The 22,920-nt window shown below is 39.7% G+C and overlaps 1 protein-coding gene across 14 annotated transcripts; it reads right to left on the bottom strand.

The window, feature by feature from the left end:
* Window positions 1–1,358: 1,358 nt before the first annotated feature.
* Window positions 1,359–22,560, bottom strand: znf740a (zinc finger protein 740a). Of its 14 annotated transcripts, none has more exons than XM_075460826.1 (21): window positions 22,226–22,560; window positions 20,216–20,378; window positions 19,826–20,008; window positions 19,222–19,338; window positions 18,456–18,576; window positions 18,104–18,187; window positions 15,919–16,002; window positions 14,572–14,655; window positions 13,993–14,076; window positions 13,441–13,524; window positions 12,955–13,038; window positions 12,120–12,203; window positions 10,236–10,319; window positions 9,745–9,828; window positions 9,296–9,379; window positions 8,765–8,848; window positions 7,321–7,404; window positions 6,778–6,861; window positions 5,193–5,276; window positions 4,627–4,745; window positions 1,359–4,416 (listed from the first exon to the last, which is right to left on the bottom strand). In XM_075460826.1, exons 2-21 carry the CDS (start codon window positions 20,258–20,260, stop codon window positions 4,243–4,245), a joined length of 1,935 nt encoding a protein of 644 aa, XP_075316941.1. In that variant the 5' UTR covers window positions 20,261–20,378; window positions 22,226–22,560; the 3' UTR covers window positions 1,359–4,242. The 14 variants fall into 14 exon arrangements, with proteins under 14 accessions (XP_075316941.1, XP_075316939.1, XP_075316940.1 ...); XM_075460824.1 differs by having other exon boundaries at window positions 19,192–19,338; window positions 22,226–22,559; XM_075460825.1 differs by lacking the exon at window positions 22,226–22,560 and adding an exon at window positions 21,867–22,047 and having other exon boundaries at window positions 19,192–19,338.
* Window positions 22,561–22,920: the final 360 nt, after the last annotated feature.

Raw genomic sequence — 22,920 nt, 5'->3', positions numbered from 1 at the left:
TTTGTTAGATGTCATGTACCTAAGATCGTTTAACGACAACATATACTGCGTTCCTGATATTAAAAATAACGTCACACCCGAATGAATTGTTTGAAAACTGCACAAAAATTTTTCCTTCAAATTAATTCATCAGATTACACCACTTATAGGCTATATATGATTTTTTTGGTTCACATACCAGGTTTTAAGGGCAACAGACCACTTGTTTGCCGCTGTGCCCTGTAAGCCCGATTCAGAATCTTTATAAATTCACAGAAATGGTGCTCTCCGTTTATCACATTAAACATAACTCTTCACACAGGAGAGTTGAAAAGTGCATTGGAAATGAATATTTTAAATTGTATTTACTCTTTATCTCCTTTAACATCACATCTGATGCTATTGCGTCAAAGGGACAAAGTATTTGTTATGGTTTTCGATTGAATACACTGACCTCTTCATGGCTGGATTAACATCTTGAGAGGTGGGTTGGGGGTGTAATGTTCTGATATTTCATGTTTCTTAATACATCCTTTGCGGAGGAAAATATTTTACTTGACTATAACATTTACCTGACAGCCTCAGTTAACTCATTGCTTTACAAATTAAGACTTATAGAAACTCATCATGGTGTAAGGAATTATATCACTTACAACACAATATATTATTACTTAAGAAATATATTTATTTGCAGAGCTACAGTAATTATTTAAAAGCTGTTACCATGTGGTGGTGAAATATTTTTTTTAAAATATAACGTTTACAGTCCGTTTCTTTTAGTGCTCATACAAACATACTTTTACCTGAGTACAGTTTGGACAGCATGACTAGTGACATTTCACTTCAATAAACCATGAAATAAAATGTTTTATGAACATGAAAAATGTTACTGAAAGGTCCCAGTAGTGACCCACATCAACCCTCGACTTTACTTCATACTGAAAAACTTCCAGGGCTGCCACGTTTCATCAAAATCATCGCCTTTTTACGCAGAATTGATCTCATCCGGCAGGTTTTGGTGGTAGAAATTTTCCCAAAGTACTAAAACCAGCTCAAGTAGTTTTAAGAGTAAACAAACAAACAAAAAACAAAAAAAAACAAAAAACAAAAAAAAAAGCATTTTGGCAAGCTGAGGATATTTCACCTTTAATTGTGGACCCAACACTTTACACTCACATATTTAATGGTTCGGTCATGTAAAAAGTGAATGTGATGCAGTTGTTCTAGTTTTCAACAAGAGTTACACAAATAATCCATTTTAAGATATGACCTTAGACACCCGAGCGGCAGGGATCATTTTTGTTCTACGACAACATTTTTCTCTTCATCAGAATTCTCAGGCTCTCGTCTCGTATTCGGTAATGAGGAACATACAAAAGTCCTTTACAAATTCTTTTATTTTAAGCATAATAGTAAGAAGCCTCTCCTCTGATTTTCATACAGTTGAAACTAATTGGATCACAAGGGTACATATTTGTTAGCCCATTTTTACAATAATCATTGTAACATTTTTAGGAAGTTATTCTTATGCACTCATTTTCCTACACAAAATAATCAATATCAAGATCCTATTCTTAACTGAGGACCATAACTCTGCATGCAAGACTAATAAAGAAAACAACTAATCTGTGATAGCTACTGTTATGCTGTTGTTCATCTAATACCATTACCAATATAATTTACTACAAATACCAGGGACTTTGTATAAGAAAGAAAACATTTTCCTGTGGAACTACATCTGCTAATGTCAAAAATCACAGAACATACTGGGCTCCCACAGCTGTACTGATCCAAATTGTTCTGTCTGCTTTCCACGTCGAGTTGAGAAAAAGGCTTTTGTCTAAACCCTAAAAATCTGTGACATATTGAAGGGAAAAAAAAAAAAATCCAAATCTCCGTTTGTGTCTTTTCTTTTTGTTTCACTCCAGTGTACAATTTCATCATCATAATATTAATTAAAAAAAAAATTTTAAAAAAAAGAAGAAAAAAGGTCCTTGAATTGATCATCAAAATGAGAAACTGCCAGACAAATCCTTCCTCTGACCGTTCAGGAAACACAATGAAAACTCAACCTTATGACACATGATCCGACACTAGAGGATTCTATTGCATTTCAACAATGAGAATGATAATACCAAAATAAAATTAAATTAAAAAAAAAAAAAAAACGACAAAAAGGTATTAACAAGTGAGAAGATGTGCTCACACCAGCGGTGTCCCTTCCACAGATTTTGGAATAGTGTTTCCAAAGCAAATGGCTGCATTCCTCAAACTTGGCCCTTTTGCTGCTGCGCGGTTTGCAACTTTATTTAATCGAGTCACTTAAAACCAAATCCCTTATCTGCACGTTTCAACTTGTCTCGATATATAGTCGCTGGATCATTTAAAGCAAGTTTATCACAACGTAAAGAGAGCAGATGATGCACTGTGGGACTCCATCTCCGCATTTCATTAAAGATTAAGAAAAAAAACAAAACCTCTTATCCAAGTAAAGATCCAAGTAAAACTGTGGCCGCCTGCAGATTATTCTTCCCACTCAGCACCGACGTTTCAATGTTAAACAATACAGATCTGATCATCAGCTCATCGGTAAGGGAAAAGGATCAAGTTTGAGATTCAACAAGCAGCAGCTCCCATCAGCCGTCTCTTTCATCAAAAAAAAAAAAAAAAAGACTTCCAGAGTACGATCGTAGTTCATAACTAGTAAAAGAAATACTTTGTTACAATGTCATTTAGTACTACAATGATAACTTGTGTAACTGCAACTAACTTAAGGCTATGCCCAATGACATAAGACATTACACACCAACTCATAACATTTGGATGAAAAGGCAATTGTTAGTGTGTCGCAGAGCCACGCAAAGCACTGAAGTAGGAAACCACGTAGCACTCTAGTTTTCTCACCAGGACCGTCAAAGGGGGCTCCTTTCGGTTTAGAAACTGTTACAATTACCGTTAGCCGTAACAATGACCTAAAATTTTCATTTTCATCATCAAGACGAGCTCTCAGCACAAGAACACAATCTGTTTTAGCGCCACTGAAACCATCAACATTCAGTAACCATGACAGCTTAGAGATTAAAAACCAAACAAAAACCATGACAATGAAAGGCAAGTAAATGCATCTGATCCACAATAAACAGTTAAAAAAAAAAAGAAAAGAAAAAAAAGAGACAACCATACTAAGGCCACAAGATTTATATACTGCTGCTAATCTCACAATGTGACAATCTGTACAAACATCGTGGGACTTCAACTGGCCAACCTGCATCCTTTTCCACCAGGATCTGGAGGACCTTTGACATCCTGGTTTACACATGATATTACAGTTTGTTCTGTTTTTGTTTTTTTTCCTTTTTGATAACACACTCAGGTACTCAGGTTCCCACAGGACTAAACTGCAACAGTGGTAACAGACTGTATTTGAACCAAACTCAATTTGAACTTTCTTTTTGACCCATTGTGTACATGGAAAAAAAAAAAAGAAAAAAAAAAAAAGGGGGGGGGGGACACGGGCACCACCCAAGTTTCATAGTGAAATAATAATATACATTTCAGTTATTTACAGAGAAATCGTAAACTGGATGTTCCCCCGCTGATAAAGCCAGACGTCGCTTTCAGTGAAGAGTCCCGAGCTCGGCTCGCATCAGCAGACAAACTCTGGTCCATAAATGAGATGTCAGAGGAGGGTCTGCGCTTTACCTGCGGGGAAAGTTCAGCTTGAGCAATTTCCACTTGAGTGACAGTTCTGTTGAGTCAAAATAGGCCATTTAAGATAAAAACCGTATGGAAGCTCAAATACTTCTCTTCACCACTTCACCCCCCCCCAAAAAAAAAAGAAAATCAGGACAAGCACCCACTGCCCCTCCGAAGTACCACCATTTACAGTTGTTATTGTTTTTTCCTTTTTTAAAATGATAAAAACCTCTTATTTTTTCAAAAAAAAAAAAAAAAAAAAAAAAAAAAAAAAAAAAATCTTAAGATTTAGTACAAAACAGGACCACTGTTCATCACAGAAACTTCTCGTCTTAAAAAAAGAAGGGAGGAGAAAAAAATACAAGGAAGGGAACACAGTCAAAAGCCAAAAAAAAAAAAAAAAATCCCAGAAAACAAATGTCCCCGCTGTCATTATTAATCCCAAGACTGGAGCTGCGGGATCAGTCTGTGCTAGACTGCGGCGCCACCCTGCACGGAGCCGAGAGAAGGAAACACAAAGGTTTGTCCCATCTCCTGCGATGTTGTGAATGCAGGGAAGGTGGAATGTCAGACTGCCAGCCGCCCCGGAGGTGGATGCAGCGGGCTCCAGGTAGGGGGTGCGGGTGGGGGCTCTTGGGGATACGGGCGTGGCTCGCAGCACGGCTGGTTCTCCACTTTGGCTACGCTGCGACCCTGGCACAACCGCCGATGTCGCAGCAGCCGGTCTGTGCGTGAAAAGTTCTTCAAGAGACACAAATTGGACAAAGTTAATCGACCGAATCTCTGTTTTCATTAAAAAAAAACAAAAAAACAAGGGCTCTGTCTTAAGATATCGGAGCTCTTCAAACTGAACATTTCGCACATCAGAAATGCAAACGATTGGAACAAACAGTAGATGAATACACAAGTCGGATGGTAGCATCCGTTTGATCCAAGTTAACTCGTACGTACCTGCTGGCACCGTTCGCACTGATAAGGCTTCTCTCCACTATGGACACGCTTGTGTCTTTCAAGGTGGTAGCGCTGAATAAACCTCATATCACACATGTCACATGCAAATGGCTTCTCTCCTAAAAGAGCACACAAATACACAGTCAATGCATCAATTTTAGAGCCTTGTGCCAACAAACTCTGTGCAGCTGCTACTTTTACTAATCTTTCTTTGCAGAATACATTTCCAACACTTACAAGAAGTTGGGGAAAACAAATACTGCCCTATCAGTAAATATCAAACATCAGTGTACATTCAGCATCTGAAAACTGCTCTTTAAAAAAAAAAAAAAAAAAAAAAAGGCCTTGTCATCAACTCATTATGTGTAGATGAGAATGGAATTTTTCTTGTTTTCGTGGCCCAGATCTACGCAAACATAAGAGGCCCCCACAAACTGGGGGCCCGTTTTTTGAGACTGGTTCAACATCCCATCAAATGACTTGACGATCCAAACTCGAGTTTGTGGTTATCCTGCAAGTATCGGTGCCTTTCTCAGCAACAAGGGGTACGGTAGAGGAACGCATACCCGTATGAGTGAGGCTGTGTCTCTCCAGGTGGTTACGCTGAATAAACCTCATGTCACACATGGAACAAGCATACGGCTTCACCCCTACACACACAGAGCAATATATTAGCCCTACCACCCCCAAAGTGCAAGGAAAAAAAAAAAAAAACAAGTTTCAAGCTCGACCTGACTCTAGGATTAAATATCTACAGATAACTCGTCCTACACAAGAATGCATCGTGCAGTTACTTCTCTATAGCAACACTGTTGATATGCTCAAACATGCAATTCAGACCATAAGTTAAACTGTGGATAGAGTCAAGTTATAGTTGAACATAAAATGAAGCTAAATATGTTAACACTGCAGAGAAAAAAAAAACTCACTAAAGATCTACAAGAACTACATTTACACTTTAAAGACATAGTTATCCCCCCCTCCCCCCTAGTGTTTCCTCAAAGTTTATAAGCCTGTCTTTTGATCGGCTATCCGTTCTTTTTCTCATGTGGCGTCGAGCAAACGCAACAACAGGCTATCAGCTGGCACAATGCAAGTGTGTAAGAGGCTTTAGGGTAGCGACTGCAGAAGAGTTGTTTGGGAGCTGGTTCATAAGTGACGCGGCCGAAAAGAGGGGTTTATGTTAATATGGCTGGGTTTCAAAAATCCTCATTTTGAAAGAAACAAGAGGTTTCTTAACTTGGTGCGCTTCGGATAAGCCGAGATTGCACCTACGGCTACGTCTGCGTGCATGACGAGAATGAGAACCAATTTTTAGCCGTCTAATGACTACAGACTAAACGAGGCAAAAACCCCACTGCAAAAGAGTATTTTTCTCTTTTCCACATATTCTCAATTCCTTACAAGAAATTATTTCAAGAGCCAATTGTGGTCACGGTGCCGTCAACATTTTCTTTTTGCTCGAAAAGGATCGTGCGACAAACAAGCCGGATTACTTCATGGGGGCAGTTTAAAAAAAATAAATAAATTAATAATGTCGATGAACGTTTAGGAGAGAAAAGATGAAGGACTCGGGCATTTCTGAGCATCTACTAGAACCGTTGTCAACTTTATGATCGGGCAAATGTATCACATAATGATGACAAAACGTAAGAAATCACCTCTGTAAAGTGACTGTATTGAGATACAAACTACAGGATTCCTCGTGTAGCACAATAAAGAAAAAAAAAAAAAACTGATTTACACTACTGTGAAAAAGTTTTTAAGACACACGAGATGTGAGGTTTCTGACCCGTCGCCGTCTTAAACAGTCGATCTGTCCTTAATTTATTCTGCCCGGCAGCAGATGGTACACCGAGTACACGCAGTCTTGTGTCTAGGATCACCTTGGGTGGCAGTGACACTGCATTCAATCAAGAAACGGCAGCGACGAGTTCTCAGAAATTGGAACAAACAACCGGTACCAGCCGGGTACCTTAAAAAAAATAATAAATTGGCTGAATTGTACCAGGGACTGTTGGAGCTGTTAAAAAGGCTGTCAAGATCACTTATTGCTTATTGATGGAAAAGACTCGTGTCACATCTTCACTTCACTCTTGGCGCCTAAAGCCTCTGTGTGTAATGTGAGAGGGCGGGTGCACTAAGGCGTACCAGTATGAGTGAGGCTGTGTCTCGCCAGGTGGTAGCGCTGAACAAACCTCATGTCACACATGGTACAAGCAAAAGGTTTCACACCTAAACGCAAAGCATCAATATGTTATTGTCAGGAGTTTTTCTTACTGTTTGACAATCCATCAATCAGTAAAACAGCAGTACTTTAAAACTTTGACTTTCAATTGATGGGTTGTTAACCACTTTTCACCTGTTAAAACTTCCAAAGCCATCCAAAAGAATACATGCTAAGGTTTTTGGGTCCCTCCCACAACCCTCCCCAACACTAAATACAATTAAGACATCATGTTGTGTTGATCGAATAATGGATCCACATCTAAACACATCTCATGAGCTGATGATATCACAATCCTAAAATTACTAATGAGCAAGACTTGTTTAAATGTTTCTTTTACAAACAAAGCAGGATAACTTTGATAAAGTGAAAATGTCGCTCATCTTACAGACATCATGAACCTATATCTGCCATAAAGTAAGTGAGGGCTGATCTCTGTGACATGGGTAAGGTGGGTGGACGCATACCCATATGAGTGAGGCTGTGTCTCGCCAGGTGGTAGCGCTGAAAAAACCTCTTGTCACACATGGTGCAAGCATAAGGTTTCACACCTAAATGCAAAGTAGCAACATTACATCACTTCACCTCACGTTCCATTCTTTTACAATAAACACCTAAATGATTGGTTATTAACCACACATTTGCCAATTTCATGCAGAAAAACAAAACAACATCTCAAACGTGATTCAACAAGAACTGCACAACTAACCGCTGGAGCCTACTTCAATGTTAAATAACTTGCCATTGTTATTCTTTAGTGTTACAATTACAAAAAATAAATAAATAAATAAAAGGCTTCAAATAAACCAAATAGGAAGCGATATTTGGTCCAATCAGCTTCTTAAAATGGAAAGACTAAACGTGATTATTCAAGCATTGAATTTTCGACAATAGTGCTTTTTAAATAAATAAAGTGTTGTCTTGTTCTAACAAATGTGGGGAACCCTAATAACAGGAACCAGACAGTTTTAAAAGCACAGCATTGGAATCTTTCTTAGGTGCTGTTTACACATACCCGGGTATTTTGATAAACGCATATTTTCTAACCTTCGTTTGCAAAAAAAAACTAGGTGCACACAGCCCCGTTTTTAAAAAAAACCACGTCTACATTGATCCGCATAAATACGCTATCAGGAGCTGTTAAATTACGCCAAGCCTGACGGTGGCAGTGTTAGAACAATGAGAATTCCACACAAGCCAATCAGAAGCCTAATAGAGAACCGCTGACAGGAAGAACTTCCGGATCCTTTTCAAGAAGAAAATATGGCGCCAGGCTCATGTGTGTGGACTGATAGCGAGACTGAGCTACTTTTACACGTTGTGCTGGACTATAAAACTGCTAAAGCCGTGAAAAATGTCTTATGTTCAATTATAGTATGACTGTGATTTTCAAAATTACACACGCGAGTATAGCTCTCAACAACAGAAATGCTGCTAGCACCTCCATGCTTGCCAGATAAACAATGGACGGAGAGAATGGGGTTTTCACGCTAGCATCCTGCCAACATGGCGGATAGGGGCGGGGCTCTGTACTATGACGACAACTCCTCATTCCATTCCCAAAACTCCGTTTTCGTCTCTTTCAACCAGTTTACACACAAACGCTAAACGGAGTTTTTAAAGAATCTCCACTTTTGCCTGACTTTTTTTTTAGCTTCGTTTTCGGAGGAAAAAACTCCGTTTGTGTATAAACGAAAGGCACAAACGAAGGGAAAGGTCTTCGTTTTTCAAAATACCCGGGTATGTGTAAACAGCACCTTAGAATTTGGTAGAATTTATGCAACCCCCCCCCAAAAAAATAGTTTGTAAGGGATTTCCTTTAAAGCTGGTAACATTGTCGACACTGACACAATAAAGACTAAAGTAACAGTGACCTATATATTGTGAGTAGACAGGTGCACTGAGGCGTACCCGTATGAGTGAGGCTGTGTCTCGCCAGGTGGTAACGCTGCACAAACCTCATGTCACACATGGTACAAGCAAAAGGTTTCACACCTAAACGCAGAGCATTGAGGTATTATGTTCAAGCTGCATGTGTTTTGTGTTCACAATCCATCAATAGGCATTACACTTAAAACAGCTATAGGGGATTGATGGGTTATTAACCACCGTTACAAATGATGTGAAATTATTCTGAAAAAAAGAAAAGAAAAGAAAGAAAAAACTATATCCAATTCCAGTAAAAACATCCAAACTCTGTGAACCAATTCAAATCCACAACCTAACACATCGCATGAGCTGATGGTGTTGCAGTGCTGCATGTCGTTATGTACTGAGACTTGCTACATTTAGGCAAATAAGATACAGGAGGCTTAATTAAGAGCATTCTTCTGGTCGGTTTGAGAGCGAATGGATAACTACCACAGGTGTCTGACTCTGTGTCTAACAAAATGCAAATACAGTTTGATCTCTGTGACATGGGTAAGGTGGGCGGACGCATACCCATATGAGTGAGGCTGTGTCTCGCCAGGTGGTAGCGCTGAAAAAACCTCTTGTCACACATGGTGCAAGCATAAGGTTTCACACCTAAATGCAAAGTAGCAACATTACATCACTTCACCTCACGTTCCATGGTCTAATTATAGGAAACAAATCTTTACGCTATTGGTTATTAACCACACAAATCGCCAATTCATGCAAAAACAGAATTCTTTTAGAATATTATGATTTTTTTTTTTTAAACCAGTTTCACAGTGTTAAAATAACCAACAAACATCACAACAAAATGATGCAAATGTCTGGTTATCCTGACTGGTCCTGACAACACCCTGGACTTTACACATGACATCTCCCTTAGACATGAGCGAGCAGAAAATCTGACGTGAGCTGACAACACAGAATGTGCACAGTTCTAACATTGAATGTCATGGGTTCGGTGCACGGACCCATACCCGTATGAGTGAGGCTGTGTCTCGCCAGGTGGTAACGCTGAAAAAACTTCATGTCGCACATGGTGCAAGCATAAGGTTTCACACCTAAACGCAGAGCATCAAGAGAATTAATTTTGTGCCTCTGCAACAAAAGGGAAAAAATGAAAAGAAAGGAAAAAAAAAAAAAAAAAAAAAAAAAAAAAGATCTAGTCTCCCATCTCATGAATAAAGAAATAAGCCAATCTGGCCTAAATTGATATCTGTGGTTAATAACCAATGTCATTGTCTTAACTTACAAGGGTACAGATATGATTTAATAAGATGCTGGTTTTAAAATTACACAAATGGAGTCTCTTTAATCCACTTACACAACACATGAGCTGATGATGTCATTCTGTATAATGAATAAATTACAGCATTTTGTATGAATACAGATACACAAGACTAGATCAAGCATACTCATGTTGTAGCATCCTATTCTTGTGACTGGGTTAAGATTGGCAGACGCATACCCATATGAGTGAGGCTGTGTCTCGCCAGGTGGTAGCGCTGAAAAAACCTCTTGTCACACATGGTGCAAGCGTACGGCTTCACCCCTATACACACAAAGTACCAGCTTTAGCATAAAAAAAAAATATATTTTTTTTTATTTAAAAAAAAAAAAAAAAAGACTCAACTGCCAAAAATGATCGACACTAAACTTTACTAATTGCTTAGTAAAGTAAAGTTTGGCTGCACTTATCAGCGCTTTTGTTTGAACTGGAAACTCCAGCACGCAACAACAATCTGCGATTCCAATTGGCTTTTTTTGCCCCCCCCCCACAACTCGAGTTACGACAAACACGCTCAAAGTCTCGGGGCCAAAGTTTGAATTGAACAATTGAGGAATAATCACAGTCTTCTGGATAGAAAGCAAAATGGACTTTAAAACAACCTCCCCAAAAAAATAAAAACAACTGATCATATGAGCAGTTCAGTAAACTGAGGTGAGACTCCTTGGATGCATATTTCCTAAAAAAGGTGCAATAGCTAATTTCTTTTCTTTTTTTTTTTAAACCACAATGCCAATAAATGCTCACGTTTTCAACATAGAAAAGATTTCTGGAACATGATTTGTCCCACTAAATCATTTTTTGTCACGCTGATCGCAGAGGTTGGGACAATTTTAGGCAGTTGGCAAAAAAAACAACAAAAAAAAAAAACTGTGTTCAACATAATTTTACACATGCTGGTTCTTTAGCAGGAAAACATATGATTCACATTAAAAAGAAGTAACTCTTAGAACCGTAACTGATTTTTTTTTTTTATCATCCGAGTAAAATTAAAGCTCTGTTTCATCTTCAAAGCAAATATCTGCAAAGCAAAAGCCAACTGACAAAATAGAGAAGAGCCTTGTGCAAACATGATTTCAAACATAAACTATTCATAACGACGGAAATGCAGTTTCCTGACCAATACTTTGAATGTGAAATGACACAATGACGACTGTGTGGGCAGTCGGCTCTAGATTTGCATGTTATTCTTAAACGGGGGGGTTTCGATATTGGTCTAAAACTCTTCCCGAGGATAAGGTCCCACTCTGCTGATGCAGAATACACAGCAGTCAGTTCAGAAGCTGATAAACCTTTCTATAAAGGTGACGTAAAGAAATGGGATTCAACCTTCTCCGCACACTTACAGATGTTTCACAGAAAATGTTCCATGTTTTTTGTTTTTTTTAAATAAATGTGATCAAATCTCTGCACAATCTCTGATTTAGCTCTTTACTGTGCGTCAACCATCTGAATGTGGTAGTTTCACATGAGAAAGGACGATCATTCTTTTTTTCTTTCTGCATTTTACAGATAAATTATACTCGAGTTTCATCCCCAAGGAAAAAAAAATGATTTAATCTGCAAGTGACGAATGATAAGATTTATACTCGTAATGTTTAACATTTGGATGTTCTCTTCTCAGCCACGGTGCATTGCATGGTTGTTATAAAGAATTCCTTTTACGTAACGGTTCATATTAGGATTCTTCTGCGCACCCGAGAAAGTTGCATCAATGAGGTGGAACTACATTTTCATGAGATTGCGGCCAACTAAAATATTCCGGCTGGCCTGCGATGCAAATTTGAGCGTAAAACCAGAGCAATGTTGGCATTTCCTTGAAGGCTGTCCATGTCATTTCATATACAAAGTATGGGGGAGGTATGATTATACATGTGCTGAAGGAAGTTACATGACAAAGACGCTGCATGACAACGTAGCAACTGTCGGCTCGGTGGCAAAAAGCAATACAAACTCGAGTTTGAAGCAGCCGTGTGAACATTAATGTGCGGCACATGCATCACCAAAGTTAGAGAGGGAGAGGGAGAGAGAGGGAGCCGAGGTTAAATAAACACGAGGACATACCTGTATGAGTAAGACTGTGCCTCTCCAGCTGGTAACGTTGAATGAACCTCATGTCACACATGGTACAAGCGTATGGCTTCACCCCTAAACACAACACAACACTGTTAAGAGTTTTTTTTTTTTTTTTTTTTTCTATAAACACTGCCTAAGGTAATCAACACCAAGGCCCCAAATTAAACTGTTCAGATCGTTTATCACGGCATGCATTATTAATAACAGAATTATGCGAGAGACATCACACTAAAAAGAACCTCGTGAGTTGCAGACATCTAGAGTTCAGGTGGGGCATCGAATGAGACGAGTTTGGTCCAGTTTGAATATTCTATCCTCCAGCAATCAAACTGTGAAAAACGGGTTTTCTTGTTTTCACGCTGAAACTTGTTCAAAATGCACCAGGCCGACAGTGCGCCCCCCCCCGCTTTTTTCCCCCCCCAATCTGAACCCCAGGAAAAACATCGCCTCTGTTAAAGTCACAGAGTCAACGGGTGATGCCTGCACTCAATATGCTTTTCTTTTTTTTTTAGTGCAATGTGCCTTCCATTAAATAATTTAAAAAAAACAAAAAAAAACCTGTAGAGTATGAAACAAAAACGCATGCAAACGTACCACTACAGTGTTACAAGTACTCGAGATAACTGACAGAGTCACTTTTTCAGTGGACAGTTTTCCAACAAAGCCTAAAAATGTGATCTAATTTACCAACAATGGCATAACTGTATGATAGTAAGTAGACGGGCTTATGAGTAAACAAACAAAAACATTTATTTTTTCTTTCTTTTAATTGATTAAGGGGAAAGGTTTCATAGTGAGAGGGGAACAATTAATTCAAGCATACCAGTATGAGTGAGGCTGTGTCTTGCCAAATGGTAACGCTGGAAGAACCTCATGTCACACATGGAGCAAGCGTATGGCTTCACCCCTAAATGTATACAGTACCATATTTTAGTTTAGTTGTGTTTCACAAAATATACTCTACAAAAAAAAAAAATATATACATCTAAATTTTTTTATATGAACTAGTTATTTAGTCAATAGAAGATCTTATAAACTTCGTGGCCAGCTATTTTCTGAACATAGTAAACATAAAGGTGTCATGCCAAACCAAGAGGCAATTAGCAAATACAATACACACACCAGAAAAAAAAAAAAAAAAACATTAAAATGCAATCTAATCTTTTACAATCAAGAATATAAACTGGGTGAAAGACACTATGATCATTGCTTTGCGTCTCCTCAAACCTGAAGATGAGGCGAACAAAACAAACAAACAAACAAAAAACTCCTAATGCTGTTCAAGTTAGAGGGATGAGTAAACTTGTACCCGTATGGGTGAGCGTGTGTCTTGCCAGGTGGTATCTCTGGAAAAATCTCATGTCACACATGGAGCAAGCATATGGCTTCACCCCTGCACACACAGAGCAAAGTAGTTTGTAAAAACAACACAATGAACTGAACAGAAACACGCTCACTTGTATTGTGTATCCAGACATGCCAGAAAAAAATAAATAAAAGAGACACTGCTACATTCAACTAACATGGTCTAATCTGTCAACATGAGTGGAAAAAAGGGACCTCAATGAAAATGTCTTTTGGTGAATCTGACGAATCTTTTCAGTGCAAAAAAAACAATCTTTAAGACTCCAGTGAAGGGTAATAAGCAGGCACTCTGGTGAGGTTTTAATTAAAAGGGAAAGCTGTCCACTGCCTACAGGATTACGGCAAAAAACTGAAAAGTACTCCTAATATACCTCAACATTAAAGATAAACTGTTCAAAAGGTATTCTTTTCTAGACATAATTCTACAGACAAGAGACCAGCAAACTTAAATTTGGGCATCTGGGCACTCGTGAAGTAGAGCAGGGTGAACCCGTACCCGTGTGAGTGAGGCTGTGTCTTGCCAAGTGGTAGCGTTGGAAAAATCTCATATCGCACATGGAGCAAGCGTATGGCTTCACCCCTACACACATAGAAGTACGTAAATATCAGCTAGAAAACAGAAAATGTGACTTTCAACACATGCACGACAACTCTTCCCTTACAGGAGCTCTTCTTTTGGTTCTACGCATTGTACCATCGGCCTGCGCAACAACAACAAGAAAAGCGCGCTTATCTTTGAATGGTTTTTAAGTTTTTATGCAGAGATGCGTCATGACAAGTGTGTCATTAAGAGGCCGAAAAATTTATGTCAGAACAGAGTGATGATTGCACAGAACAAAGCAGAGCATTCAGCAGGGGAAAAGCTGAAGTTATTCACACACACACACAGGCCCAATATGTATACACATCATCTACAACAAAAACTAAAGCTTCATGTTCCACTTTCCTCATACATGTCTGGATACATCCCAATGCGTCTGAACAGGTACACTTTTACCTTTGAATGCTTAACTTGGAAAGATGAGACACTTTTGAAACAACTCTACCCAATAAACTATGGAGAGCAGACGCATACCAGTATGAGTGAGGCTGTGTCTTGCCAGATGGTAACGTTGGAAGAACCTCATGTCACACATGGAGCAAGCGTACGGCTTCACCCCTACGCACACAAATTATCAACATATTAGCCACGAGGTTTCTTTAGTAGCAAAAGGAATTCATGAACACCAGATTACATCGCCGGGCGGGTATCTAGCATTTTAGAAGTTAGTCAAATAACGGGCTGTTGGTTTTTAAAATGACACATGAGTAGTAACAGGGTTCAACAGTGGCTACACAGCTAAGAAACATAAACTGCTTTCAGCTTTGAGTTTGAGAATATATTTATCGTTTCCTAAACACATTTATTACATTTTTGTTTTCCCATTAGACGTACGTGTACAAAGTGATCATCTACTTCAGTTTTCAAAAGCTTCAACTCTGATATCTGCCAAACGTGCAACTAACAAAGCTGTATAAGCAACTGGGAGATGGAAACATTCATTTAAAAAAAAAAAAAAAAAAAAAAAAAAAGGCCAAAGAGTTAGGATTCAATAAAGAAGAGCTGCGGCCATTTGTCTGCACCTAAAATAGGAGTGGACATCAAAGGACTATCCCCATGATATTCCAGAGCCTAAGCAAATCCGTCCAAGTGGAGGTCGTTTGCATGCGCTTTACTTTCCTTACAAGATAATGAGCAAGTCTACTCACAATTTTGGTTCTTACGAATTACATAAAAACTTGCATCACTATCAAAAACCTGCATTTAATAAAACTAAATTAACAGGATACGGTCCTTTGCTCTGTTAAACTGACGCACTTTGACGAGTCCACAGGAGCAATATCAAACAACTGCGATAACGGTTAGTGTTAAAGTGTTTGCCTTACATTAAATAGGGTTTGTTTATGACACCGTCTGTTGTTAGGTTCATAGCACCCTCTCTATTACAGTTCAAAGTATTGGTAATAATCTCATCAGACCACTTGCAAAATTAGTCAGAGAGCAAGCACATCAGAAAAAAAAAAAATTTAAATAATTCCTACAACCAAACGCCCACAACGGTCACCGGTAAGGATTTATGCACTCCTCAACCATCAAACAATCAGAGCTATAAGATTAATCTGTTTTAGGATTTTCACTTCTTAATTCTACCAGACCAAAGAAGCAGTCCAGTCAACATTTAGTCAAAGCCCCCGACCCGACACATTGAAAGTTACTGCGTTTTACCTTCCCTCCCCTGATTCAATCCTAAAGGGTTGTTTTTGTTCCTGCGTGTTTGCTTTTTATGGATGCTCAGACAGATGTTCTTCACTTCAGAGACTACAACTTAACTGATATTAACCAAAAAAAAAAAAAAACTGGGTACGGTAAAAGGACGCATACCCGTATGAGTGAGTCTGTGTCTCTCCAGATGGTAACGCTGGAAAAACCTCATGTCACACATGGTACAAGCGTACGGCTTCACCCCTACACACACAAAGCATAAAATGATTAGCTATTCAGTCTGTTCAATAGGGGATAACGTTGTTGGATGGGGGGTAATAAATAAATAATTACAAAACGTAAAGTAGAAGACGGGAAGAACAGATGGTAGTTGCCAAAAAAGAGCGAGTGCTCAACAAAACTAATGAGCTACTGGAATTAAATATCTTAAATACATACATATAACCCAAGTCAGTCTGTTAAATACTGATGCATGTTCTTATCGTGAATGCTCGGGCAGTAGCTGCTGACTTGGAAGAAAGCTGGCTTACCAACAGGGCATATTTATCAAACAATGACCACAAAACTGTGTTAAGTGTAATGCCGATATTGATAATATGCAAATGTTCTTCCCCCATCAAAGCCCTTAATTTGCAATGTATATGATAAAAAAAAAAAAGATAAAAGATAAAAAGACATAGTCCTTTGATGTCCATGCAGATATTCCCCACCCCGGCCGGACAAGTCTTTGAGTACAAAAACACACACAAAAAAAAAAAAAAAAAAGGGTATGTATTGTATGTTCTTTCAGCCTGGATATAGAGGGTTTCAAATCTGCACACTGGGGGGGGGGGGGTCCACAAGTTTGAGCCTGTTTTTAAGTCCACTATCAAAAAGTCGTTCTCTGCTAACCCTGACTGCTATGGCCAATTTAGCAATATCGCTTTTATATTTAGAACTATTAGAAAACAAAAGTCTAAGTATTCCAGTAGAAGCACTTTTAATGATAAATCGGGATTATTGAAAAGTGAATGTGGTCGACTATGTGTCCCTGGACCTGGCGTTTAAAAAAAAAACAAAAAACCTGGGAATCTAACATACCTTCAAATGATTTATTTATTCCTTTATTTTAAATATCCTCGAGAAAAAAAGTTGGAAAGTCAAGTTAGCGGGACAAACCTGCTTCAACACCAACACCTCTAACGGGAATATGTGCCAGAAGCCTTTTTTAAGTCGGCGGTCCACATGTAGACACGACGCATTTTAGGACGGAAGCTTCGACGGGAGTGATTGCGTAATGAGCAGCGAGGGCGGTCAGATGTGACTTCAGTGAAGTGAAGTCTGACTTCACTTCAAACTTGTAATATTAGTGCACAGCAAAGGATCGTACTGGACAATGTGCTTAAAGAGAATATCCTTAAAGCCATGATGCTTTTGACAGTTTAGGAAAAGATGATCGGAGGTCGTTTTTTTCTTCACCGACTGTTCCCCACGTGAAGACTAAAAGTAACGAGTTGACATCTTTGAAGGACCGATCAGCATTGGCACATATACCTAAAGCCAAAATGAGCTTTAAAAAAAAAAAAAAGAACACAAAGCGTACCCACAAAATACTCAGAGCTGTTATGCTCATCGCACGACTTTGTCCACTGGCTAAATCATTCGGCCATTGTTTTGGTCCATGCCACAACAGGTTTAACTGGGGAAACACACGACTATCAAGCTGAAAGGGAGAACATCGCCACCTACAGTGGGAAAGTCTGACATTCGTCAAATCAAGAAACCAATCACCCTCCACTCCTTGTATACAAGGACAGTAATGTAATTATTTGGCCCACACTGAGCTATAAACACGTAAATGGAGTACAGCAAAATAAGTAAAAACAGGTCGACAGTCATCAATGACAAAAACCAGAAAGAAGCAGTTTTTACAGATAAATTAAAAACCTAAAAAAAAGAAATTTTTAAATAATGAGGATTCATATATTCAGCCAAAAAAAAAAAAATAATAAAATTCAACAGGTAGTGCAGATTAATATGCACAAAACAGGATATCGACTGGATGTACAATAAATAAATAAGAAAAAAAAAAAAAAAAACAACAACAAAAAAAGAAGAGTTTTTAATAGTGGACTCTGGACTACTGGACCACGCTGGCTTAATTGAATTGATCCTAAAATTTGGGGACAAGCATTTGTAAGACTGTGCATGCAGTTTTGGGAGGAACATAATAAGGGGGTTGGCTTTGTTGGAAATTACTGTCCACAGACAAAATGAATTCTCAGCATCTGTCCCTTTGTTCATGTGACACGACTACATGCGTAGTCAGACTTATGCAATATGGGCACGGTTAAAGGACGCATACCCGTGTGAATGAGGCTGTGTCTCTCCAGGTGGTAACGCTGAATAAACCTCATGTCACATACGGCACAAGCATACGGCTTCTCCCCTAAACCGAAGAGCACCAGTTTAGTTCAAGTCCCCACAGATACCAATGAGCTGTGAGGCAAAAGCTATTACCAAACAAGGTTTAAAGCAGGCCTTTGCAAAACCTCACAGCTGCTGCACACTCCTAGATTCAGTCCAACTCAAGCGTTCAAGGCCTCTTTCAACAATTATTAATGTATTCAGGCAATAAAAAAAAACAACATCAACAACAACAAAAAAACTTTTCTTGCTTTACTGTGTGCTCGAGCTGTTCAACGCATGAACCATACCTGTATGAATGAGGATATGTCTCTTCAGGTGGTAGCCACTCCTAAAAGCTCCGTAACAGTGATCACAAATAAAATTTTTCTGCACCTTGGATGCCGGACCATTCTCATCTCCACCTACACCCTAAGGGGGCGCATTAAAGAACACAAACATGTTTAATACAACATTTACAACTCACTAATAATTCATGTTAAAATATTGTTTTTTTAATTTTTTTTTTTATCTCAACACAAATGGCAAAGTTTTTTTTTTTTTTAACTGGTGCATCTAGAAACTCTTCACAAACGGAGGGGAAAATTCCCTTTTTATTTCTCCTCAAAGTTGAACTAACTTTCGTATGAACAAGAGGAGCGTGAACGTTTTGCTTGGTGCTCATTCTATCATCTGCAACTTCCATTTAAAAGCAGAAATACCCCACAGACCCTTCCAATGGCCTAATGCCCTCCTGTTACTGCTCCCTGTTATGCACACAACTGCAGTTATTGTGCTCAGCTTTGCTCTGCTCCCCTCCCCCCCTTTCCTCTCCAGAGAACCTCCACCCCCTCCACATCTTCCCTGTGCTCCTCCCCCCACCCCCACACAAACAGAATGTGCACCCATGAAAGCTCCACAGTGAGCCAACACTTCAGCAAAGTTAAATGCTGTGGGAAATATTTAGGCACAAGGAGCTAAAGGCTCATTTATATAATAAGAAAAATTCCAGAGACCCTTCCCCATTCAGCAGTCATAGCCACTGACCTTCCCTCCCCTTCCTTCTTGTTCTCTCACTTTACAGGGCGTTACTGATTTCCTGTTCTTTTTTTTCTGCTGCATGTCCTCGTTGGCTCTCATCTCTTTCTCATCCAGCAAGCGGGGAGCTTGGAAATCACCTTCCTTCCGGATGAGCTGGAAAGTGGGAGAAAGTGAATTATTTCCTATTTTCAGAGCCGTCTCTGAAAACCTTAAAAACCTTAAAACACTACAAACAAAGAGTATCTGACCATGACTAAAAATGGAGGGATGAATGTTAGTTGTGGCAATTATGCTCACTGCCAACTGCGTAAGCCAATTGTATACGAGTGGGTTTGTGCAACGACATATGATGAGTATCTGCCCTTTCATTTGCTGGCTAGGAAACATAAAACTGAAACGAAAAGTGTAATCCTTAAAAGCATGTGGCATTAAGACATATTCCAAATAAAAAGGCCAACGCTCTAGTAAACCATGGGGGGGGGGGGGGGGGGGGTTTAAATCACGATAAATCATCAAGACTGCATTCTCTGAGAAACTCCCTCCACAATCTAATTTTCAATTTCATTAAAGCAAAGGGTTTACACCCTTTACACTAATAAAAGCCCCATTTTCACTCCCCATTTCCCATGTGGGTCCTAACCAGGGGTGGACAGCTCATTCCAGATGGGAGGATCATATGGCTCTGGGGAGCACGGTCAGGTCCATCTCTCTGAGGTGGTCCATGGCCAAGCGGAGCCATCATTTTCTTTGGCGGAGCAGCCATTGAACTGGCCTGCATCAGGGCCATGCTGGAGAGGACAGCTTCGCAGCCAAGCAGCCCCGCCTGCACACAAAAAAGAAATAAGAAGCAACACTTTACAAACTATATCGTACACACAACGCAATCTGTAATTTCGGAAATATCTACAACTCAAGACAGTATTGCCAGTGACACGGCGTTTGCCAAGGTAGTCACCAACGACAACATCCTGAGTGACACAAGACTGCAAGTAAAGTTATTTGTAACCACTTTGGAGTTGTCAAAACAAACCCATTTCATATGGTCGCGGACTGAGCTGCTGGGCAGATGCGACATTGCTGTGGTATATGTGAGCGCAGGGACAGGGGTGGGGACAAGGTCATCCAGAGATCCGTCAGTCAGGATGGTCGGGCTGGTGGGAAGCCACACCCACCTCACTCATCTAGCATTAAAACTGAAGAAGAGGAGGATGTGGATGAAACAGACAAACATTAAATCACAACGGCTGCATCTGCTGCCTTTACGGCTTCATACTCCAAAATACAATGCAAGGCATACACGTGCTTTACTTGTACAAAGGTTTGAGTAAATGACTTCAGCAACAGAGTTAACTTTGAAAAAGAGATCAAGCAGCAGAATGACTGACAGTTATTTGCGAATGAACAGCACAAGCAAGACAAAAGACAACAATTCATTGACACGAGTGAGCATGAGGGATGAAATAACTGGCATCTTCAATAGTGTCTTTAACGTCAAGAACACTAGCATCTCTAAAACACACATGCATCAATTTTTTCTACAAGAAAAAAAAAAGGTTCTCTTTGAGAGTAAAATACAAAACACAGCTCAGCATTCAATAAGCCCGAAAAGTTATAAAGCTGCTAAATAAAACCATAAACCGCTATTTAAGTGCGTTTCTCTTGAATTAATGGGCACCGAGTGAAAGAAATTTTCTCTCCCTCAGATTTGGATATTATCCGACATTAAACCACATAGGAAGCACAGAAATAACTCAACATTTGGTGAAGCTTTACAACCTAAATGTGTGAAATACACCCCAGACTAAAGACTTATTTTGTTAAGTGTGAGACACCAGACAGCATGTTGCATTCTGTCATTTCTGGGTAAAATCTTCATATTCAAAGTTACAAGGGGCTAAACTCGTCAAATAGAATAGGGGGAAAGAAACGCCAATATTTATAAGTGCTGAGTGCCATAAAATGTAACTACTCAAATACAATCATCTTAAAGCTGTACCCAACTACACTCCTTGACCAAATGTAATCCGTTACTTTTCATCAACGGACACACGCACAAGTGTGAAAGGCTTTCTGTCTACAACAACAATATGGCATCCAGATGCAACAAGACGGGTGGCGTTTTGCATTTTGACATGAGGTTTAACTCAAATTCTACGAGGGCACAATAAGCGGAGAGAAAATTTACTTGAGCTTGTGTCCATTAGATTTTTAGTACACACATGTCCATCAATGGTACAACTTAACTTCGAAGCTTGGTTGCCACCGCAAAAGTTAACGTTATCCAGAGGGTTAGCAGGTCAATTGAACCGTTATACTGTTTTTGCGTTGGTCAACTAACGTGAGATAACGTAGGTAAGAACACAGACAGCTAGCGGACCGCTAACACAGCTCATGCTAATTAAATGAGTTGGGTAATAAGTATATAATTTCCATTGCATTTGTTGGAGTTGTGTTAGTGCTAAACAGAAAGATTAAATGACTCCGACATAACGTTGCATGTAAACAAACGTTTTCCCCCCCTGCACAAGCTAAAGTGGCCTTCGCATTGCCACCCAACCTAGCGCTAGTTTTGCTGATGTTGAGCAAGCTGGCTAACATCAGCTAGCCAGCAGCTAGCTGCTCGCTGGCGCCCTCGCCCACTGTAATGTTAAGGCCACTAATTTAACAAATTCTAAGCCCACCTCGTCATCGATTTGATAAATCTGCTTAACGGGAGTACACATGTCTCAGACTGTATCGTTTCTTTTTTTCTTCGTGAGACTACTGAAAGACACAAGCTCAACTGGTTTCAGTCGAGGGTAGGCGATAAAGACATTCGTGATGGCCGTCGCTGCGAGTACCTCCCCCCTCCCGAGCATTAAGCTAACATTTGTTAGCGACCTAGCACTGGCTAACACTGACGCTCTAACAATGTGCAAACCCCTTTGCTCCCGTCGCTCGAGCGTGGGGTTTTTTTTCACACGAAAAAGCGGGCCAATCGTTGCACGATTAAAACCAATCGCACTTCGAAAGAATACATTTAAAAAAAAGATTTTCATACCTTTCAGCCTCACTCGCAGACGTTTTCAGTGCCGTCTAGTTTACAAACACAGGAAACGCCACAGGATGTAACCCACTCCCCCACACAACAGCAGCAAAGCCTCCTTAGGCGAAGAGAAAAGGCTCATCTTCTTCTTCCAGAGAGCGTTGATTGAATCGAAACAACCGGCGAAGCTTTTAGTCCATTTTCATCCCTGATGTGGAGATTGGACGCCCACTAACGTTATGTCGGTTGTACGTTGTCTCTGGCCTCTCAGTTTGCAGCAGATACAGTCTACGACCGAAGAGAGGCAGATGAGAAAGAGGGAGTGAGCACTTAAAATGACAGAGAACAGGGACGAGGAGACGACCACTGGGGGGCTTGAAGTGGCTTCAGTCTACCACCACATTGCTCTGTTTGGCTGAAGCAGACGTCAGGCTAAACTGATGACTGGCTGTGCTATGTATGTGACTGCCATCGTGGCATTTTTAAAAACGTTTTCAGTGTTATTAGCGTACGGACAATGACGTAATTTTCAACTGTAGGGTACGTTTTTGGAATTATTTCTCTTTCTTTTGCACACCTCAGCCTCTGTTTTCGGTTTCCTTATAATCTCTAAAAGAAATCTCCATTATGGTTCTCATAAATCTGCTAGTTTACATTGGGTGAATGCTGGGTGTTTACTAAAAAACACCCTAATTTTGTATGAAAACAAA

This window comes from Odontesthes bonariensis, chromosome 3 (genome assembly GCF_027942865.1).
Source record: "Odontesthes bonariensis isolate fOdoBon6 chromosome 3, fOdoBon6.hap1, whole genome shotgun sequence".
NCBI lineage: Eukaryota > Metazoa > Chordata > Actinopteri > Atheriniformes > Atherinopsidae > Odontesthes > Odontesthes bonariensis.
This window is presented reverse-complemented; position numbering and strand designations above follow the sequence as displayed.

Coding starts and splice junctions, on each gene's coding strand:
- znf740a (XM_075460824.1), bottom strand. CDS start 20,260: ATGTCGCATCTGCCCAGCAGCTCAGTCCGCGACCATATGAAATGG. Junction 19,339..19,825: donor GAATGAGCTGTCCACCCCTG/GTTAGGACCCAC, acceptor CCCACTTTCCAG/CTCATCCGGAAGGAAGGTGA. Junction 14,656..15,918: donor ACACAGACTCACTCATACGG/GTATGCGTCCTT, acceptor TTGTGTGCGTAG/GGGTGAAGCCGTACGCTTGC.